This window comes from Oncorhynchus masou, chromosome 31 (genome assembly GCF_036934945.1).
Source record: "Oncorhynchus masou masou isolate Uvic2021 chromosome 31, UVic_Omas_1.1, whole genome shotgun sequence".
Taxonomy (NCBI): domain Eukaryota; kingdom Metazoa; phylum Chordata; class Actinopteri; order Salmoniformes; family Salmonidae; genus Oncorhynchus; species Oncorhynchus masou.
Genome location: NC_088242.1, coordinates 13,686,586 through 13,707,483, shown reverse-complemented (window position 1 = coordinate 13,707,483; position 20,898 = coordinate 13,686,586). Strand labels below are relative to the sequence as shown.

The 20,898-nt window shown below is 39.0% G+C and overlaps 2 protein-coding genes across 3 annotated transcripts in view; both read left to right on the top strand.

Moving 5' to 3' along the window:
- col21a1 (collagen, type XXI, alpha 1) overlaps window positions 1–5,122 on the top strand; it is a 46,015-nt gene extending 40,893 nt beyond the window's left edge. The window contains exons 24-29 of one of the 2 annotated variants that reach the window (XM_064950159.1): window positions 138–170; window positions 279–425; window positions 601–655; window positions 740–934; window positions 2,676–2,753; window positions 3,504–5,122. In XM_064950159.1, the coding sequence (XP_064806231.1) occupies window positions 138–170; window positions 279–425; window positions 601–655; window positions 740–934; window positions 2,676–2,753; window positions 3,504–3,694 (699 nt within the window). In that variant the 3' untranslated portion in view covers window positions 3,695–5,122. Of the gene's footprint in view, window positions 1–137; window positions 171–274; window positions 426–600; window positions 656–739; window positions 935–2,675; window positions 2,754–3,503 lie in introns of those variants that run through there. The other variant, XM_064950160.1, reaches the window with a different exon arrangement.
- Window positions 5,123–8,207: 3,085 nt separating this feature from the next.
- Window positions 8,208–20,898, top strand: part of bmp5 (bone morphogenetic protein 5) — a 46,318-nt gene continuing 33,627 nt past the window's right edge. Inside the window, exons 1-2 of the mRNA XM_064950158.1 lie at window positions 8,208–9,220; window positions 14,403–14,595. Of these exons, the coding sequence (XP_064806230.1) occupies window positions 8,725–9,220; window positions 14,403–14,595 (689 nt within the window). The 5' untranslated portion in view covers window positions 8,208–8,724. The remainder of the gene's footprint in view (window positions 9,221–14,402; window positions 14,596–20,898) is intronic.

Genomic DNA, 20,898 nt, shown 5'->3' with positions numbered 1-20,898 from the left:
GATTTAAACAGCATGTTTTCCCTTTATCCACAACTAGAGGATATGGAAGTTAGTTGTATTTCCATCTCAATCAATTCCAATTACATTATAATTCATGAACATTACTAATAATCAGCCATTATGACTTTGATTGACAGGGCTCTAATGGCTCTTCGGGACAAAAAGGAGAGGTAAGTTTGTCATTGACTACTGTAAGTAGCTGTAGCCCTAATAGCCAAGCATACATCCCCATCTAGAGCAGTGTGTGTGTACTTATACTATGCTCTTGTGGAAGCCAGAAAGGGACAACAGGAGATCCCGGTCAGAGGGGACTGGGAGGTCACCAAGGCCAGCCAGGACTATCTGGGCAGACAGGCCCGCCTGGGCCTCGAGGACAGAGCGGGGACGTTGGCCCTCTTGGGCCACCTGGACTAGAGGGGAGACCTGTATGTACCTCACCAGTACAATCACTAGTACACTGACCATCCTTGGTCATCAACAACTACCCAACATGTCACTTTTCAACAACAATCGTTCACTGTTCCATCAATGTCTATGCCATTTGTATTAATTGACTCGTACATTTTGCATGATGCCATCAATCATGTCACATTTCCACAGGGAAGGGAGATGTCCAAGCAAATAATTCAGGAAATATGCAGAGAGGTACTTAGATGTGAGTATTGATTATGTTTGATCATTGCTGTGCTCTGTGTAGTACACCTATATCTGAGCCCTCTCCATTGTGTTTTCATCCCAGTGGAGATGCCTTCACTACTCCTCAGTAACCAGCAGCTGAGTAACTGTGACCACTGTCAGACCAGGGATGGGACTCCGGGGGTACCAGGCCCGGTTGGGCCCCAAGGATCTACAGGCTTTCCTGGGAACCCTGGTTCCAGTGGACAGCCAGGCCATCCAGGTCGACCTGGGCATCCTGGGATGCTTGGCTTGAAAGGTAATACATAGGCTTACAGAGGACTCAATTAATACAGAGGACTCAATTAATCTGTGCAGCATGTACAGGTAAACAGTAGAGTAGAATGTAAACATAGGCCTAGCTTTTTCCTTTATTCAAATAAGATTTCAAAATGTGTTTGTACTGTCTGGAACACATTGCATTCCATTTGTACTGCCTGGAACACATTGCATTCTATGTGTCCTATCTGGAACACATTGCATTCTATTTGTACTGTCCGGAACACACTGCATTCTATTTGTTCTATCTGGAACACATTGCATTCTATTTGTACTTTCAGGAACACATTGCATTCTATTTGTACTGTCTGGAACACATTGCATTCCATTTGTACTGTCTGGAACACATTGCATTCTATTGGTATTGTCCGGAATACATTGCATTCTATTTGTACTGTCCGGAACACACTGCATTCTATTTGTTCTATCTGGAACACATTGCAGTCTATTTGTTCTATCTGGAACACATTGCATTCTATTTGTTCTATCTGGAACACATTGCATTCTATTTGAACTGTCTGAAACACATTGCATTCTATTTGTATTGTCCAGAACACATTGCATTCTATTTGTACTGTCCGGAACACACTGCATTCTATTTGTTCTAGCTGGAACACATTGCATTCTATTTGTACTGTCTGGAACACATTGCATTTTATTTGTTCTATCTGGAACACATTGCATTCTATTTGTACTGTCTGGAACACATTGCATTCTATTTGTACTGTCTGGAACATATTGCATTCTATTTGTACTGTCTGGAACACATTGCATTCTATTTGTACTGTCTGGAACACATTGCATTCTATTTGTACTGTCTGGAACACATTGCATTCTATTTGTACTGTCTGGAACACATTGCATTCTATTTGTACTGTCTGGAACACATTGCATTCTATTTGTACTGTCTGGAACACATTGCATTCTATTTGTACTGTCTGGAACACATTGCATTCTATTTGTACTGTCCGGAACACACTGCATTCTATTTGTTCTATCTGGAACACATTGCATTCTATTTGTACTTTCTGGAACACATTGCATTCTATTTGTACTGTCTGGAACACATTGCATTCCATTTGTACTGTCTGGAACACATTGCATTCTATTTGTATTGTCCGGAACACATTGCATTCTATTTGTACTGTCCGGAACACACTGCATTCTATTTGTTCTATCTGGAACACATTGCATTCTATTTGTTCTATCTGGAACACATTGCATTCTATTTGAACTGTCTGAAACACATTGCATTCTATTTGTATTGTCCAGAACACATTGCATTCTATTTGTACTGTCCGGAACACACTGCATTCTATTTGTTCTAGCTGGAACACATTGCATTCTATTTGTACTGTCTGGAACACATTGCATTTTATTTGTTCTATCTGGAACACATTGCATTCTATTTGTACTGTCTGGAACACATTGCATTCTATTTGTACTGTCTGGAACATATTGCATTCTATTTGTACTGTCTGGAACACATTACATTCTATTTGTACTGTCTGGAACACATTGCATTCTATTTGTACTGTCTGGAACACATTGCATTCTATTTGTACTGTCTGGAACACATTGCATTCTATTTGTACTGTCTGGAACACATTGCATTCTATTTGTATTGTCCGGAACACATTGCATTCTATTTGTACTGTCCGGAACACATTGCATTCTATTTGTATTGTCTGGAACACATTGCATTCTATTTGTGTTCCCAGGAGATCCTGGATTAAAGGGTGAGAAGGGCAGTCAAGGAAGAACAGAGATTGGAGATCCGGGAACACCAGGGCCTCCAGGTAATAATAGGAATATAATACATGTTTACTATGTATGGTACGCTACTGTACATCCAATCAGATAAATGCAATATACACTGAGTATACAAAACATTATGAACACCTACTCTTTCCATGACATAGACTAAGATCCCTTATTGGTGTCACCTGTTAAATCCACTTCAATCAGTGTAGATGAAGACAAGGAGACAGGTTAAAGAAGTATTTTTAAGCCTTGAGACAATTGAGAAATGGATTGTGTATGTGTGCCATTCACAGGGTGAATGGGCAAGACAAAAGATGTTAGTGCCTTTGAACGAACGGGGTATGGTAGTAGGTGCCAGGTGCACTGGTTTGTGTCAAAAAATGTATGCAGTTCTGAGGGAAAAAGGAAGGGTGCAACTCAATATTAGGAAGGTGTTCTGTATGTTTTGTTCACTCAGTGTAGTTCAGCTATTCAGTTATTTAGTTAAGATAGAAATGGAATCAGGAGAATGTTTTTAAAATTGATGCATCTGAGTCACTGCATAGTGTCCAATCATGTCCTCAGTCCAAGCTGTTGGAGAGTACTTTATGGGATTCATTTCAAATCTATTATGACCCTTTTCCCCTCTTCTGCAGATAAACATATTGTAAGCCTTCTGGGACATTAGCTACCCTTTTTCAATCAAAAGTGATCAAATAACAGGATTAGGAATTGTTGGCAAACCAGTAAGACATGTTTTGGAACCACAAGAGAAACATCTAATTTGTAATTGTCTACTTTCCTAGGTCAAATGGGTCCCCAGGGGTACAGTAAACCAGGCCATCCAGGGAAGCCAGGACCCCCTGGCTTAAACGGGGAGGAGGGGAAGAGAGGTAACCCTGGGGTCCCGGGCCAGCCAGGGGTGTGTCATCTATCCATGTGTTACGGTGTCATGATGAGGAGCAGGGATCCTTTTAGTAAAGGACCAAACTATTGACCCAACATGGCAGCAGGCAGGCAATCAAACAGTCTGGAGTAGATGCATACATCTCAAAGAAAAACAGCAAATCTTTCCAATCTCAGGAAGATCACATTTTACAGTGTTTCCCATTAGTCACGGAAACAGGAAGTACCTCTTAACATGTATATAGCAAAGATACTCATGTGCATCCTTTCATGACCTTTATCAAGCCCAGTTTATACCTGGTTCTAACCTGGTCCTTTGTCCTGATCTTGTCCACATTTTGACTGTGCCCACATTTTTAGACAGGTGTAGACAATTATAAGATTGTGATCTGTGATCTGATTGTGATTGAATCTTCCTGACCAGCTTCTTAGGTAGTTAGGCACACGTTGGGATTGGAAATATCTGTGTAGACGAGTCTGGACAGATGGCAGCATTGACTTATGTCTTCAATATGTGTCTTAAAATAAATAAAGATTATTTTTGAAAGAATAACTGTGAAATAATTTGCATACAGGGGTGGGCCAGGAAATCTGGTCACAATGCATGCACAGTGGACGGATAAGAGATTACATTTCTGAAAATTTGGGAACAATCACAATGTGGACAAGATCAGGACACAGGAACCCATATTAGCAGCAGGTATAAACCGGCTTTAGAGGGGGAAAAAACATATTAATTCTGTCCTTGTCACATTCTGCTTGTTATGTCATGGGCTCCATTTTGCTTTAAAGGGATAGTACAACATTTTTTCCTTTTTGTACTTGCCCAGAGTCAGATGAACTCATGGATACCATTTGTCTCTGCAGGCAGTTTGAAGGTAGTTTCTGGAGTCATTGCTATCTAGCATTAGCACAATGACTGGAAGTCTACAGGAACAGCTACAGGAACATCTAGCATGATTTTTTTTTTCACTATCCCTTTAAAAGAATGATAGTAATTGCTCCTACATTTGGATGGCTTTGGTTGGCATTGGTTAGATTCTGAGTCAAATAGCAATACAAAAAATCCAATGTAAAGAATTCAAGTACACAGGAATAAAGGGTTGGTACTCCACTTGGACAATGCTGATGGTACATTTTGTTGCCATATACTGCCCCCTGGTGTTGGTGTTTTTGCACTATACTTTTTGATTGGTCCCCCCAAAACGTTTTTGTTTTTTGCACCATACATTCTGATTGGTCACCCCAAAAAAGTTGTGTTTTTGCACCATTTCTTTTTCATGGTCACCCCTCAATTTGTTTAGCAAATTTGTTTGTATTTTTTAATGAAATGTTTAAAGACCCTGTAATGTATTATAATTTGTAATTTGACAAATAAAGTTGTAAACAACATCTAAATAATTAATACATAGTTTCAGGGCAAATCTGTGAGCTTACTATCTCTATAATGGAGGCTGCTATGTTTATGAAACATTTTGATGAAGTAACATATAAAAGCCATAATCTAACAGCGATGCGATTTCAGTTTATATTCCTTTTAAAACATTTTATTTTTACAAAAACTAGTTTATGTATTGTATGAAAAATACATTAACAAGTATTTTTTTTAAACTTGAGTAGAGGATAGGCCTACCTACTATAACAAATGTAAACCTGGGAAATCCTAGCTACTTTCTGCCAAAAGAGTGCGGGATAAATGAAACATGTTGACATCTTGACTTAATCTGAAGTTTGCTCTGTTGCAAATGTTTTACTGTTCGTGCATATATGACATTTATGTGCCTGAGTACCTTACCTTACCGTACCTTGTCTTACCTTAGCCTATCAAGTTGAAGTATTTTTGGTTATTTATAAAACTGAACTAATTTACTGTGTATTGATGGGCTTTACCTGTGAGAGCATGGTCGTTTTTTTGCTCTGTCTAATTTTGTATGTGTAATGGTGACTTTTGTATTGACTTTTGGTATCATTAATTAAAACTTTTTTATGATGTGAAGTTTTTTGTGTTTGTGTGTGTGTTATGCAAATTAAAAAATAACTTCCACCACTTTTTACCTTATATCATGAATTTCCCTCTGTTTCAAAATCACAGTTAAAAAAAATAACTTTTGATGAAATCATAATGAGAGCTTTCTTATCTTGTTACATACAGAATGTAGAAATGTGCCATTTTCATATACTGTATGTAGACACTTGTATGGTTCTGGAGGTAATATCAGGTAAAAAGTGGTGGAATTTCCTTTTAAATACAGAATTCTCACTGGTGGTAATTGGGGATGATAAATGATGGTCCTAACACTCTCACACTCTTACATCTTTGTACGATCTTGATCAACTGTCACATCACAGTTGCCGGATGACTCAGCCTGAATTTGTGTGTGTGCTCGCATGTGTGTGTGTATCTGTATGGCTGTCTGTCTGCAATAACAGGTGATGTACACATCCTACACTAGATGGCGCAATGGGATTACAACTCTGCAACTAAACTGTGAAATTACTTAATCATTGGGGATGCTTAGTTAATTGAATGAAAATTAAATACTTTATAGATTGCTAATAATAATAGTAATAATTGACCATTTCTATCTCTTTTCAAAAGAAACTCAGCTTCAAAGGCATAGAACAAACAACCAATAGATCTTTATGAGCAGCCTAGCTATAGTTAGCGAGGTCAACCAATACATCACCATGAGCAGCCTACCTATAGCGAAGCCAACCATTAGAGGCCAAGACTTTGATGGAGAAAATGTGGAGAAGGACAGTTTATGCTGCTACTGTATATGTCGTGGGGATAATATTGACAGCACTGCTAAGCTGCACCTGAGCCAACCAATGACTGATAGCTTGGACACTATGATAGTACATCAGTAATATTAAACCTGAGGTAGGCCTACTGCATGGTTACAGGTTGTTCTTACCTGTGACTATTGCTATCTATCGCTTCAAAAGTTAACATTTTAATAGTGTATACAGACTGTAGGTCTGAACATAATTGGAAAAGTAATCGTGTTGCCTTTGACGTAAACGAATGTTAGGATATTTATATCATGATATACCCAATCAATACACTATTGCAAACCTGGCAAGAGAACTTAGCAGCCATATCAATATCACATACGTTCCTGTATACTTACATAGGCTTACACATGCCTGGGGCTTGTGTGGTTCAGTTGATAGAGCGTAGTTGCTGCAATGCCAGGGTTGTATGTTTCATTCCCACAGAGCACCAGTACGTATGAAAATGTATGCACTAACCCCATTATTTAACTATGTCCAATGATGATGACCATACAGTCCCATGTGTTGGTGAGGATAACTCGCGCACATGTCACACCTCACCAGCCTACAGTCTTCTCATTAAGAAAAAAAGGATTTGCAACTTTGTGGAGCTAAAAGGAAATAATAATGAACAAAAACAATAAACTCAACATGTGACAATTTCAGTTCATAGATGGAAAAAAGCCAATTGAAATAAATTCATTAGGCCCTACTCAATTTATTACACATTACCTCCCCCACTGGGGAGGCAAGCCGAGCCAATCAGAATAGGGTTTTTTTCTCCCAAAAAAGGCATTTATTACTGACAGAAATGCTCCTCTGTTTCATCAGTTGTCCAGGTGGCTGGTCTCAGATGATCCCGCCGGTGAAGAAGCCAGATGTGGAGGTCCTGGGCTGGCGTGGTTACACGTGGTCTGTGGTTGTGAGGCCGGTTGGATGTACTGCCAAATTCTCTATGGCAGAGAAATTAACATTAAATTCACTAGCAACAGCTCTGGTGAAAATTCCTTCAGTCAGCATGCCAGTTGCACGCTCCATCAAATCTTGAGATATCTATGGCATTGTGTTATGTGACAAAACTGTACATTTCAGAGTGGCCTTTTATATTCCACAGCACAAGGTGCACCTGTGTAATGATCATGCTGTTTAATCAGCTTCTTGATATGCCAGACCTTTTATTTTTTTTATTTTACTAGGCAAGTCAGTTAAGAACAAATTCTTATTTTCAATGACGGCCTAACCACTAGGCTACCCTGCCGCCCCACCTGCCGCCCAACCTGTCAGTTAGACGGATTATCTTGGCAAATGAGATATGCTCTCTAACAAGGATGTAAACAAACTTGGCCACAAAATTTGAGAGAAAAAAGCTTTGTGTATGGAACATTTCTGGGATCTTGTATTTCATCTCACAAAACATGGGACCAACACTTTACATGTTGCATTCATATCAAATTTTTGTTCAATATAGATGGGCCTGTCCTAAAAGACCATTGACATAATATTGTAGGTGGTCAAAAATATACGTTGATTGATATATTTCTAGATTCAATGAATGTACAGATTTGATTTTGGAAACAATAATTACTCATTTGTCCAAATGTCCTCTCCTTAAAGGCACGGATATGGCCAACCCTGAAGGGGTAATTAAATGGCCGTGTCGTTATTCTTTGACTTGTTACGACAGGTTTCAGATTTCAAGTGTCTCCCCTTGCACATCTGAGTTGCCACATTCATCTTCATGTCGGTTAAGTTTTATTGTGGCCGCTAGAGGTGGATGCAAAAACGTGTTCCTGGATGGGATGGACTCATTGGATAGACAACAAGCTTCAACACATTTTCCCAAAAACTTTACGCGCCGTGGCAACTAGTGGCAACGGGTGCTATTACTGTATATAGTCTACTGGTTTCCACTCAAATGGGCTTTTATGTTCCTATTCAATGAAAGCGTTGGGCTTTTTCGACCTTTATGGGCGTACCTGCATGTTATTGTGTAGGTGCGATAGAAAGTAACAATTCCACATGTGATGCGCCTATTTTGAAACATGTGACAGTGGGACATTGGATTTAAGCAGAGCACTGGAAAGAACTTCAACAAAAACGTGTTTATTTTTGCCGAAGAGAAGGGACAGCTCCACAGCATACGTTGATGTGAGATTTACAAGAACATCATTGCAGGCAGACGTTCTCCTTAAGTGTTGTGACATAATAACCTTTATGTTATGCTGGATGTAAAAAAAAACATTCAGAAATTGTGATATTTGCTTTGAAATGGAGATCATCTTTATACATTGGTAACAACTGTATACTTGTGTAACATCATCATCAAAAACATAATTGTGCAAGATGAGAGCTTTCATTTCTTTGAACCGGGCAACGTTTGGACTTTTCTGGAGCTGCTTGAGTTTTCTATACTGCGCTCATTGTGGTTTAGGCGACAACCATGTGCATTCTAGTTTTATTTACAGGAGATTGCGTAACCATGAACGGAGAGAGATTCAGAGAGAGATTCTCTCTATTTTGGGTTTACCACATCGTCCAAGGCCCTTTTCTCCAGGAAAACAAGCATCTTCAGCACCCCTGTTCATGCTTGACCTGTACAATGCCATGACTACTGAGGAGGAAGAAGGGTTGAGAACACAAGAGGTTACAGGGAAAGGATTCAGCGCGAAGGCTCATGGAAACTCGCGTAAAGGGTACCACGGCTCTCCGCAGGGACACTCTCGTGTTTCGCAACCTTACCGCGCGGCTCCTCTGACGAGCCAAAGCCCTCCACTCACTACATCTCACGATACCAACTTTCTAAACGATGCTGATATGGTTATGAGCTTTGTCAACTTAGGTAAGCGAATTGAATTGAGAAAGGTTTCAAGCTTGCTGATTTGTGCCGTGCGCTCCAACACACAAAAAAAGCGCAAATATTGCGGTAACTGATTAACCACAGTATTTTTTAATCCTTAGAACAATGTCACATGGCCTTCTCACGACTAATATTTTAATATTTAGATTTGTTAATATATTATAGGCTTATTCTTTTTCTTATATTGTCCATATGTCCTTCAATGCTGGAAACGTACTCTTTAAACCATGTTTTCATTTTACATTTAAAATACCACATAGATTCATACAAATTCTAACTTAACAACATTGATTAAATTAACACGAATCTGTGTTTATTTTTATTGAATTTGATTGGATTCATTAGACGAAAATAAAAACCCTAAACATGTTAAACAAATGTTCCTCCCACAGTAGCATATGCAATGCTATTAATTTTGTTGCAGATAATTATGGTATTCAGTTAGATTTCCAATGAATATAAGTTCTAGGCTATTCCTGTAGTATCAGGCACTCATTTCCCCTTTGTCACCTGTAGCAGGAACAGTGTGGCACACTGCTCAGAAGTGTTCCCAAGTTCTCTTCAAGGTCACTGTGCTGTTTGTCTTCATGCTGTACGTTTCATTATACTGTTGTTGATGTTTCAAGTATATTTTGATGTCAATATCAGTTTCTATTTCAGACTTTGAGATGCCTGATATTAACGTCAGACCATATTTACAAGGTTAAACAGTGGTAAAAGCACAAACGAGCCATATTTTAAGACCTTATCCATATGCTCTTTGAATAAGGTCTGATCAAACAAGCTGTTTGTATGGACATTCTTCAAATTCTCATCTCTATGGAGATCTTGAAATAATAAGTCTTGCTTCCCTTAAAATGCATGACTTTTCTCTTAAACCTTCATATTTGAATAACCTAGGACAATGGTTATTTGACAAGGGGACATCAAAAGCATTCAGCACATGTTAGATATCCAGCACATACATTTTGAATGAATAGATGTTTATCAAAGTACTTTATAAGGCCCACATTGGAATATTTATATTTTTTGAAATTGTCAAAACGCATTGTAGCCTAAGGAAAGGCGTTCTGGTAAATATGATTAACACTGTTTCTTCAGTAGCGCTGACCTTTATACCCGCAGTTCATACAAACTTATCAGATGACTGTCTGGCCTTGGTTAAATTGGCCTTAATTACGTCCTGTTGTTAAAGAAAGGAAAGCGATCGAATGAGGGCTGCACATTTTCGCCACTTATTCATCGTGGCAGTTGATTTGGGAAGTAAGATGTGAAAGCAGTAGCATTGTTAATTCGTCTTTGTGTCATTTTTCATTAAACATTACATCCCAAAGGAGAGTGAAATGTAATGTATATCGCATTTCAGGAATAGTACAACAGCGGCAAAAAAGGAGCTAGTGAAATGTTATACTTGTTCACATGTGCCACTATGATAAAACACAAACTACACTTACAGATGTGGGATCTTAATTAAATCACTATCACTATTGTTGCAGATAATTTTCCTGCACTGCAAGAAATACAGAGGAGCTTTGTGATTTCAGAAATTCACTGAAAACCCACACTAACACAGGTTATATTAACTGAACTGCACTTTTCATGTAGCCTACCTTTGACCAAATACTGATTAAGCAACATTATGGACTAAACAGTTCAAATCCTGTTGCTGCAGGATTATTTTTGCTGGGACAATACAGGTCAAATTATGATCCTACAACGATACAGACACATCTACCAACAACTACAGTTACAGAGAACACATTTAACAACAAATAGGCTTATACGAGATATAGCTCTTATAAGTGCTGTATAGCGAAAGCATGTAAAAGGTATTTGTGTGAACGCTGTTGGATGTAAAATCCCTCACCTTGGCCAGTCCCATCTGTTTGCACTTAGAGCTGTATGGCATGTTCACTGTCAGCCTTTAATGCTCTGTGCTCTCATTCATGGGACAGTCAGTGGTAAAGTGTTCAATGAGACTATTTACGCAAGTATTACTACTACAGCTATAATGGATTTAACTACACGAATGCTACTACTAACGCCTATTATAATACTACTACTATGAATGATTATTAGGCCATTTAAGTGAGGTATTCACAAAAATGCATATTCACTCTAGTCAACATTCATTTTTATCAGGCAAGAGCAATTTCTTACGTACAATGATAGCCTACCCCAGACAACACTGGGCCAATTGTGCGCTGGCCTATGGGACTCCCAATCACAGCCGGATATGATGCAGCTGGTTTCGAACCAGGAACTGCATCTCACGCACTGAGATGCAGTGCCTTACACCACTGCGCCACTCGGGAGACATTATGATGAGCAATTGTGCAAAATATGTATGTATGTAATATGTTCCTCTTCCAAATTATCATCAAAGTTTATTCACTGAAACTGCTACATGTCTGGTAGCCTAAGTTGCCAACCCTTTTTAGTGAGTCAAACCACCCTCTGAATTGATCTGCAGCTATCTGACGCTTGAAATACTATATACTCAACCTCACTTCTGCTTCCGATTACTGACCAAAGCTAATCATGGAGCAAGTCCAATCTATAACAGGACGGCCTGACCCCTGGCCTGTTTGTGTTAAGTAACCACAGACTTTCACTGTAGATAAACTATCAGTGAAATGGACTCACTGGCTGTATGATTTCACTTGCTGTGCCAGAACACTAACACACCTCAACATCAATGCTTTTCTGCTGCTATTTAGCAAGTGTTGGATGGTTGGCTGTCACTTTGTGTCTTCTTGACTGCATTATGGCATGCCTTTGATTGCAGACAGGGTTCAAAATGAGGTCTGCTCTTCTTTGTTTGTCAAGTGTAACTCTCAGTCATATAATATAGTACAAATGTACAATCTTAATTTGATCAATATTTTGTTGCTGATAATTTTTCCTGTACCGCAGGAAATGCAGATGAGCTTTACATAAATTTACATAAATTCGCTATTTCATGTAGCTTACATTTGGCCAGCTAATAGCCTAACCACTGATGTAGCAACATTATTGACTAAATGTTCAAATCATGTTGCTGCAGGATTATTTTGCTGTGACTATCAGTGGAGGCTCCTCAGAGGAGGAAGGCAAGGACCATCCTACTCAGTTTTGCAATGAAGGTCTACAGTGGCCTTAAAGGAACCCTCTACTGTAGCACCATGGTGTAACCGGAGGACAGCTATTTTCCTCCTTCCTCTGGGTACATTGACTTCAATATAAAACGTAGGAGGCTCATGGTTCTCACCCGCTTTCATAGACTTACACAGTAATTATGACGACTTCATAATTACCTACCAGTGCTCTTGCAGTATGAACTGACACGTTGGCCATCCAATCAAAAAATCAGATCATTTATCTAGTAGCCTACTGAAAGCCTAAGATATAGCTAGCTAGCACTACAGTGCATAAAATGTGGTGAGTAGTTGACTCGAAGAGAGAGAAAGACAATAGTTGGAACAGTTTTGAATAAATTAATTTATTCAAAAATGAAGGAGAAGCAGCAGAGAGAGAGAGAGAGATTTCATGGTATTTTTGTTGTTGTTATTGTTTTACCTTTCACTTACTTAGGTAATGCAGCTCATTTAGCCTGCTCAACAACCTGACTCCAACATTGAGGAATGCTAGATAGCTATTTACTGTATGTTAGCTAGCTGGCTAAAGAGTAAATCATAGTCCACATATGCTGAGACGTGATAGTCCGGCATCCCATTGTGACATTGCTACGCAGCTCTGATACGTGTCCTCTGTTCATTTGAACTTATTGACAGTTGGAGAAATAGTTTGAGCTGAGAATGAGAAAAGAATGAAAGTCAAAGGTCCAATATTCTATAACACTGCTGTGAGGCTATGAAACACTGCAACTCTTCCAAGTCCAGGTAAACCTTCAGTTTTATAAATGTATTGCCACCAGGGCCCACTGGTGTAACTGCTAAACTGCTTACTTCGCAATTATACATATGGATTAGATTGTGGGTTTACTAACATGTTAGTTCTAGTTTGTTGACTATAATGTTAATATAGTGACAACGATGTAAGCTGTGTAGCGGTTAGCGGTTATGGTATGAAGGTTTGGCTTGGAGAGTTTTTTGCCCTTGGTCACAGCTATTGTGTTGTGCACTGAAGTCCACAAGCAAAGAGTGAAGGTTGAGAAGAGGAGAAACATTTTGAAACTATTTGGACTAATGATTACACCCCAGATCAGCTAGATGCAGTCAAGACTGTGCAAGGCTGTATTGAATGTGTCACTGTCTGTCATCTTGATTACTCCAATTTGTCTCTTGACCTGTGCACCAATGTTATAAACTTTAATTTGCATGCTAAGTTGTAACAACCTTATGATGGGAATATGGCAAATTAGAGTATCATCCAATAATGCTGTAATGGAAATAAAACCATGCTCATTAAAACAATTTGTCCTCCCTAATCTTTAAAAGGCACGACCTCCAGTGGTGACAATATTAGTTAAATAAAGATGCTACACCTGCATTTATAATTTTTGTAAATTGGAAATGTGCACATTTTCTAATGTCCTCCTATGAAACAAGTTTAAACAAATATATCAGACAAAGATTAATATGGGTTCCTTGTATCTTAATATGGGTTTCTTGTATCAAACATAGCCAATATGTTATATAGGAACTACAGGAGATCAATATTAGGTTGGTAAATGAGGTCAAAGCAGTAACTCAAATCATGTAAAAAAAAAGGCTGTCTGATCTCTTTTTCTCACGTGGAGGGGCAGACGAAACTAACTTATTGGAATCACCCTGTTTTTCATAACTGACAGCCCATTCATCATCGGCAGAGAATGTTGTGCGGCACACAGTGGAGGGCCTGTCTGGAAACTTCTACTTGTACTCAGTTGACTGATTGAATGGACTGGAGAGTGCTTTTGTTGGGAGTCAAAATGTTTGGATTGGCTTTTGGAATGTGAAAAGTTTTGATAAATTACTTTTTTTTCAGTTAGGTCGGTTACTGCTGTCACACCACATTCTGTCGCTTTGCAACACATTTTGGATCTATTGTGTATCAGGGAGGAAGATATCGGTAATAATAATCACTGATCTGAATAAGGTTTATACATTTCCTCTCAGCATTTTTATGCAGTTATGCGAGTCCTCTATTTAGTCCTCATGGACCATACTGTCTTCTTTTTCAGTGGAGAAAGACAAAGATTTCTCCCATCAGCGAAGACACTTCAAGGAGTTCCGTTTTGACTTGACTCAGATCCCAGAGGGGGAGGCGGTGACTGCTGCTGAGTTTCGGATCTACAAAGATGGCAGTCCTCCTCGCTATGAGAACATTACCCTGAAGGTCACCATCCACCAGGTCATCAAGGAATATCAAAACAAGTAAGCTCCAGCTGCTCTTCATTTTAACACCCCAAATCATCCCAATTAAATATGAGGTATATCATTACCTTTTCAATTCTTCTGAAATGGTATATAAATTCAGTTATGTACATTTAAAAGTCCCTCCACAGAAACAGATTATATTGACTGCTACCTTTGGAATAGGGTGAACTGTATATTTATGATTCATAAGGCATGGGCATTTAAAAGTCCCTCCACAGAAACAGAGTATATTGAATGCCACCTTTGGAATAAGTTCCACAATCTTTTTTTCCTAAAACAGTACTGTGCACAGTAGAGTATCCTTGACATCCAGTTTTATACCTCTTTAGACGATCACTGTACATTTGGTCTAAATCAAACTATGTTATGAACTGAATTTGCTACTGCATGTAATTGTGTAATCATTCTATGGTTTAGAGTGGTGGATTCCTCAATCAAATGCCTATACGAAGGGAAGTGAAAGCACATCTTATTCTGTTTAACTGAGAGGAAACAGCCATCTCAAATGTCCCCTATAACTGTTTATAGGCATCCTGAATCACTGTACATAAAATATGCAGCCATGTGAGTTTACAAACCAGTTTGCCTTGTTCTGCCTTGGCCTTTTTGCCAGTTACAGAACCAAAATGGTTGCTGATTTGGGTTTTATATTGGATATTTTGAGAATGGAAGAACTGTCTTTATCACATGTCTGATGTAATATCTAAGTGACATGGCTGTAAATGTATGTTCAAATGAATGCATTGATAAATCCAATCAATTAAACATTCAATCAATAATTCAATCAACCTACCAATCAACCAATAAATCAACCAACCAATCGTTTAATCTACCAATTAAGCAATCTTCCAATCAATCAATCAATCAATCAATCAATCAATCAATCAATCAATCAATCAATATATCAATCAAACAATCATCCAATCTATCGATCAACTAATCTTCCAAACAGATCAGTCAATATTTCAGTCTTCCAATTTACCAATCAACCAACCAATCAATCAGTCAATCAATCAATCAATCAATCAATCAACCCACCAATCTTCCAATCCACCAAACAACCAATCTACCAATCACCCAATCTTCCAATCACCACGGTCTTAGAGTGAACCTAACATTTTATGAAATTGAACACAGCTTAAATTAGTTTTGAATCATCTTTGAAACTGATAATGGCGCTGACGGGGATGGCTGCCGTTTTACGGGGACCTAACCAATTGTGCTATTTTGTGGGGTTTTTTCCCGCATTGTTTGTAACTTTTTTGTACATAATGTTGATGCTACCATCTCTTATGGTGGATCCCAAATCCTGTCATTCTTATGAAGAAAAAACTGAAATATAGGGGGCACAGATTAGGGTGCCTTGTAAGAATTTGTTATATTAGCCAACGTGCAATCACTGGAGAATAAACAGGATGATCTCCGTTCGAGACTATCCTACCAATGGACATTAAAAACTGTAATATCTTAGGTTTCACCGAGTCGTGGCTGAACGACGACACAGATAATATACAGTTGACTGGGTTTTCCATGAATCGGCAGGACAGAACAGCTATGTGCGGTAAAATGACGGGCAGGGGGGTGTGTGTCTACTTGTCAATAACAGCTAGTGTGCAATGTCTAATATTAAGGTAGCCTCTGGGTATTGCTTGTCTGAGGTAGAGTACCTCATGATAAGCTGTAGACAACACTATCTACCAAGAGAGTTTTCATCTATATTTTTCATAGCCATCTATTCACCACCACAAACCGACGCTCGCACAAAGACTGCATTCAACAAGATGCATAAGGCCATAAGAAAACAAGAAAATGCTCATCCAGAAGCAGCGCTCCTAGTGTTTGGGAACTTTAATACAGACAAACTTAAATATGTTGTACCTCATTTCTACCAGCATGTCATATGCAACCAGAGGGAGAAAAAAACTCTAGACCACCTTTACTCCACACAAAGAGACAAATACACGTACTCCCTCAACCTCCATTTGGCAAATTTGACAATAATTATACAAGTACCAGTGACTCGATCAATATGGAATCGGTCAGATGATGCAGATGCTACGCAACAGGACTGTCTTGCTTGCACAGACTGGAATATGTTCTGGGATTCTTCCAATGGCATTGAGGAGTATACCACCTCAGTAATCGGTTTCATCAATAAGTGTATCGACGACATCATCCCCACAGTCACAGAACGTTCATATCCCAACCAGAAGCCATGGATAACCAGCAACACCGAGCTAAAGGCTAGAGCTGCCGTTTTGAAGGAGCGGGAGACTAATCTTATAAGAAATCCTGCTATGCCCTGTCGTGTCTTTGGCTATGCCGGATTAAGTGATATGACATGCTATTCTATAAAAATCCTTTCTCTGTAATTAATATTACTTGATTAGGCTAATCATGTAAATGTAATTAACTAGAAAGTCGGGGCACCACAAAATAATATTTATAGAGCAGTTATATTCCGAAATAAATTCTTAAAGACCTAGTAATATTTGACATCAATAGCAGTCAATATCAATACCGTCAGCTTATTTCAGTCTCATATGAACGTTGTAAATTCTTGGTTATCTTCACAAACACCCTGGCTAACAAGTTGAATCAGCAATACAAAATTGGGTTTAATTATTTATTTACTAAATACCTAACTAATCACACAGAGTTACATATACACAGAATGAATCATACCTTGATTACAAATTATGTCATAAAGGAAAGCGTACCTAGCGGACAGAACAGATATGACAGCTGGTTATCCAAAGAAAAGGGGGTTGGGTTTGAGTGAAAGAGCGGAAAGACTGAAGAAAAAGGGAGAAGTGGTGTCTCGGAAATACAGTATCTTATGCATTCTAAATTACCGCCCATTTGGAAAAGGAAAATGCAATAAATATTTACTTTGAGCTGCACTTCGGTAGGCTGGTGGTAGATAGAAGGCCGTGTTGCCCAACAGAGTCCTTTGTCCTTTGAAGAATGTCTCTGGTGGTAAATTGAATACATTGTAATAACGTTGTTGTGTGGTAGACGGGATACTATGTCTGTTCTTTCCTTGCCCACGTTTGCAGCTGCTGTTGCTAACTCAACAGCTAGGAGGTATCACTTCTGTAGTGAATAAGAGTTCAAAATTGATACCATTCGCAACCAAAGCTCACACTGAGGTTGGCTTCATTCTGTAGTTATTATCTGAATCCTTCTGACATCGGAATGTCATCCTAATGTACCCGGAACAGAAAGTTATATTGTCATCAAGGTTTTATATAGGAAGGGAGAGGAGGGCGTGTTTCATAGCTAATAACCAGTGTCTCTTCACGTGGGCGGGCCACTGAGTCGGGCCTAATTCATTCATGAAAACCCAATTCTCACATTTTAGAATATAAAATCACATTTCATCCCCTCCCAAATAATTTCATATTCAAACATTTAAATTGCACACAATTCCATGTGAATCTGATAACTATAATGTGTAGACTTTCCACTGTACCGTTTATGTCATCATATCATTGATGAGAATGTCTCAGATGACAACTGAACTGACATCATATTCATTAAGTACCAACGCATATGTTCAACTGGTTGGATTACCAAAATATGGTTCATTTCCCCCACCTTCTGATGTTCCCAGAATCTCTGTTTAACAAAGGCTATTCAAGAGTCCCTCTGTAGAGTCAAGAGAGAGGGAAGGGAGAAAGGTATTTATGGGGGGGTCATAAACCTTACCCACATACCAACGTCATGACAGCCCTCAGATGAACCATCAAACAGGCAAAGTGTCAATACAGGACTAAAATGGAATCCTAGTACACCGGCTCTGACGCTCGTCGGATGTGGCAGGGCTTGCAAACTATTACGGACTACAAAGTCGAAAAACAGCCTCGAGCTGCCCAGTGACGCAAGCCTATCAAACGGTCTAAATCCCTTTTATGGTCTGTTCGAGGCAAGCAACACTGAAGCATGTATGAGAGCACCAGATATTCCGGACACTGTGATCAGTGATCATGCTCTCCGTAGCCGATGTGACCAATACCTTTAAACAGTTCAACATTCACAAGACCGCGGGGCCAGACGGATTACCAGGACTTGTCTCAGAGCATACGCTGACCAACTGGCAAGTGTCTTCACTGACATTTTCAACTTCTCCCTGACCGGATCTGTAATACCTACATGTTTCAAGCAGACCACCATTGTCCCTGTGCCCAAGGAAGCGAAGGTAACCTGCCTAAATGACTACCCCCCTGTAGCATTCAGGACGGAAGATAGCTGAAGCGCTTTGAAAGGCTAGCCATGGCTCACATCAACACCATCATCCCGGAAACCCTAGACCCACTCCAAATCACATACCAACCCAACAGATCCACAGATGACACAATCTCAATCGCACACAACACTGCTCTTTTCCACCTGGACAAAAGGAACACTTACAGTATGTGAGAATGCTGTTCATTGACTGCAGCTCAGCATTCAACACCATAGTGCCCACAAAGCTCATCACTAAGCTAAGAGCCCTGGTACTAAACACCTCCCTCTGCAATTGGATACTGGACTTCCTGATGAGTCGTCTTCCGGCGGTAAGGGTAGGCAAGAACACATCGGCACATTTTCACATTTTCTTAACTATGTTTTCTTAAAATGGCATTGTTGGTTAAGGGCTTGCAAGTAAGCATTTCACAGTAACGTTTACACCTGTTGTATTCGACGCATGTGAAAAACAACAGTTGATTTGATTTGATGTGAATGCATTTGAAAGTTTGGAATTTTGGGCGTGGATATCTTTAGATCATTATCTAAAGCTGAGCATCCATGTTTGGGGACATGCTTGTGACAGCTTACTCAAAGGGAGGCTTTTAAATGGCCCTTTAAAACCTGCACGGTTCTGTGAAACACTTGTGTCAGGCAATCAGGCATAAAATAAAGGACATCCTGTTTATATAAGTACATCGCTGAAGTTTAGAGGGTATTTTTTCTTGATTTCTTGATCAGGTCATTTGTCTCCTTTGAAATATCAAATCATGACCAGCTGCTTTTCAATTTGACTCTGTAAATCATCCATCCTATAAAAATGTTTTTATATGAAGTATATCATTACCTTGTAAATTCTTGTGAAATGGAATATACATTCAGTCATGGGCATTTAAAAGTCCCTCCACAGAAACAGATTATATTGACTGCTACCTTTGGAATAGGGTGAACTGTATATTTATGATTCATAAGGCATGGGCATTTAAAAGTCCCTCCACAGAAACAGAGTATATTGAATGCCACCTTTGGAATAAGTTCCACAATCTTTTCTTCCTAAAACAGTACTGTGCACAGTAGAGTATCCTTGACATCCAGTTTTATACCTCTTTAGACGGTCACTGTACATTTGGTCTAAATCAAACTATGTTATGAACTGAATTTGCTACTGCATGTAATTGATCATTCTATGGTTTAGAGTGGTGGATTCCTCAATCAAACGCCTATACGAAGGGAGGTGAAAGCACATCTTATTCTGTTTAACTGAGAGGAAACAGCCATCTCAAATGTCCCCTATAACTGTTTATAGGCATCCTGAATCACTGTACATAAAAGATGCAGCCATGTGAGTTTACAAACCAGTTTGCCTTGTTCTGCCCTGGTCTTTTTGCCAGTTAGAGATCCAAAATGGTTGCTGATTTGGATTTTTAAATTGGAAAGTTTGAGAATAGAAAACATGACTTTATCATATGTGAGATGTAATACCTCAGTGATATGGATTTAAATGTATTTTCAAATGAATGGATGAATGAATAAATGCATTAATTAATTAACTAATTAATTAATCAATAAATCCAATCAATCACATTTTATACTTTTTCTTCACCTTTATTTTAACAGGGTGTCATATTGAGACCAAGTCTCTTTTACAAATGAGCCCTGCACAATACAAACACGCACATCAATACAAAACACAAATACTAAATTACAAGACATAAACATAAAAAACAAACACAATCTTCCGTTAGAGCATCCCCCACTAATGCTGTACATTCCGTAAAGGGCACGAGGCATTCAAGCCTGAGCTTTCCGTGCAACATATTCTACATCTGTAGAGCATAACATCTATGAGCAGCTCTCCCTAAAAGGCTATGCATGATCAATCTGACGTCTGCCGTGGCTTTACAGCGTTTACTGTGATGCAGCTTCCGCAGAAGTCAGGGCATTCATACGTATTGTGCTTTATGAAGCAGAGTTGTTGTGAAGGAAGTTGTTAACAAAGTGAGTTTGTGTTGACACAGGACCTCCCGCCCCTACCATTCTTTAACCAATCATGTCAATGCGGAGCTATAC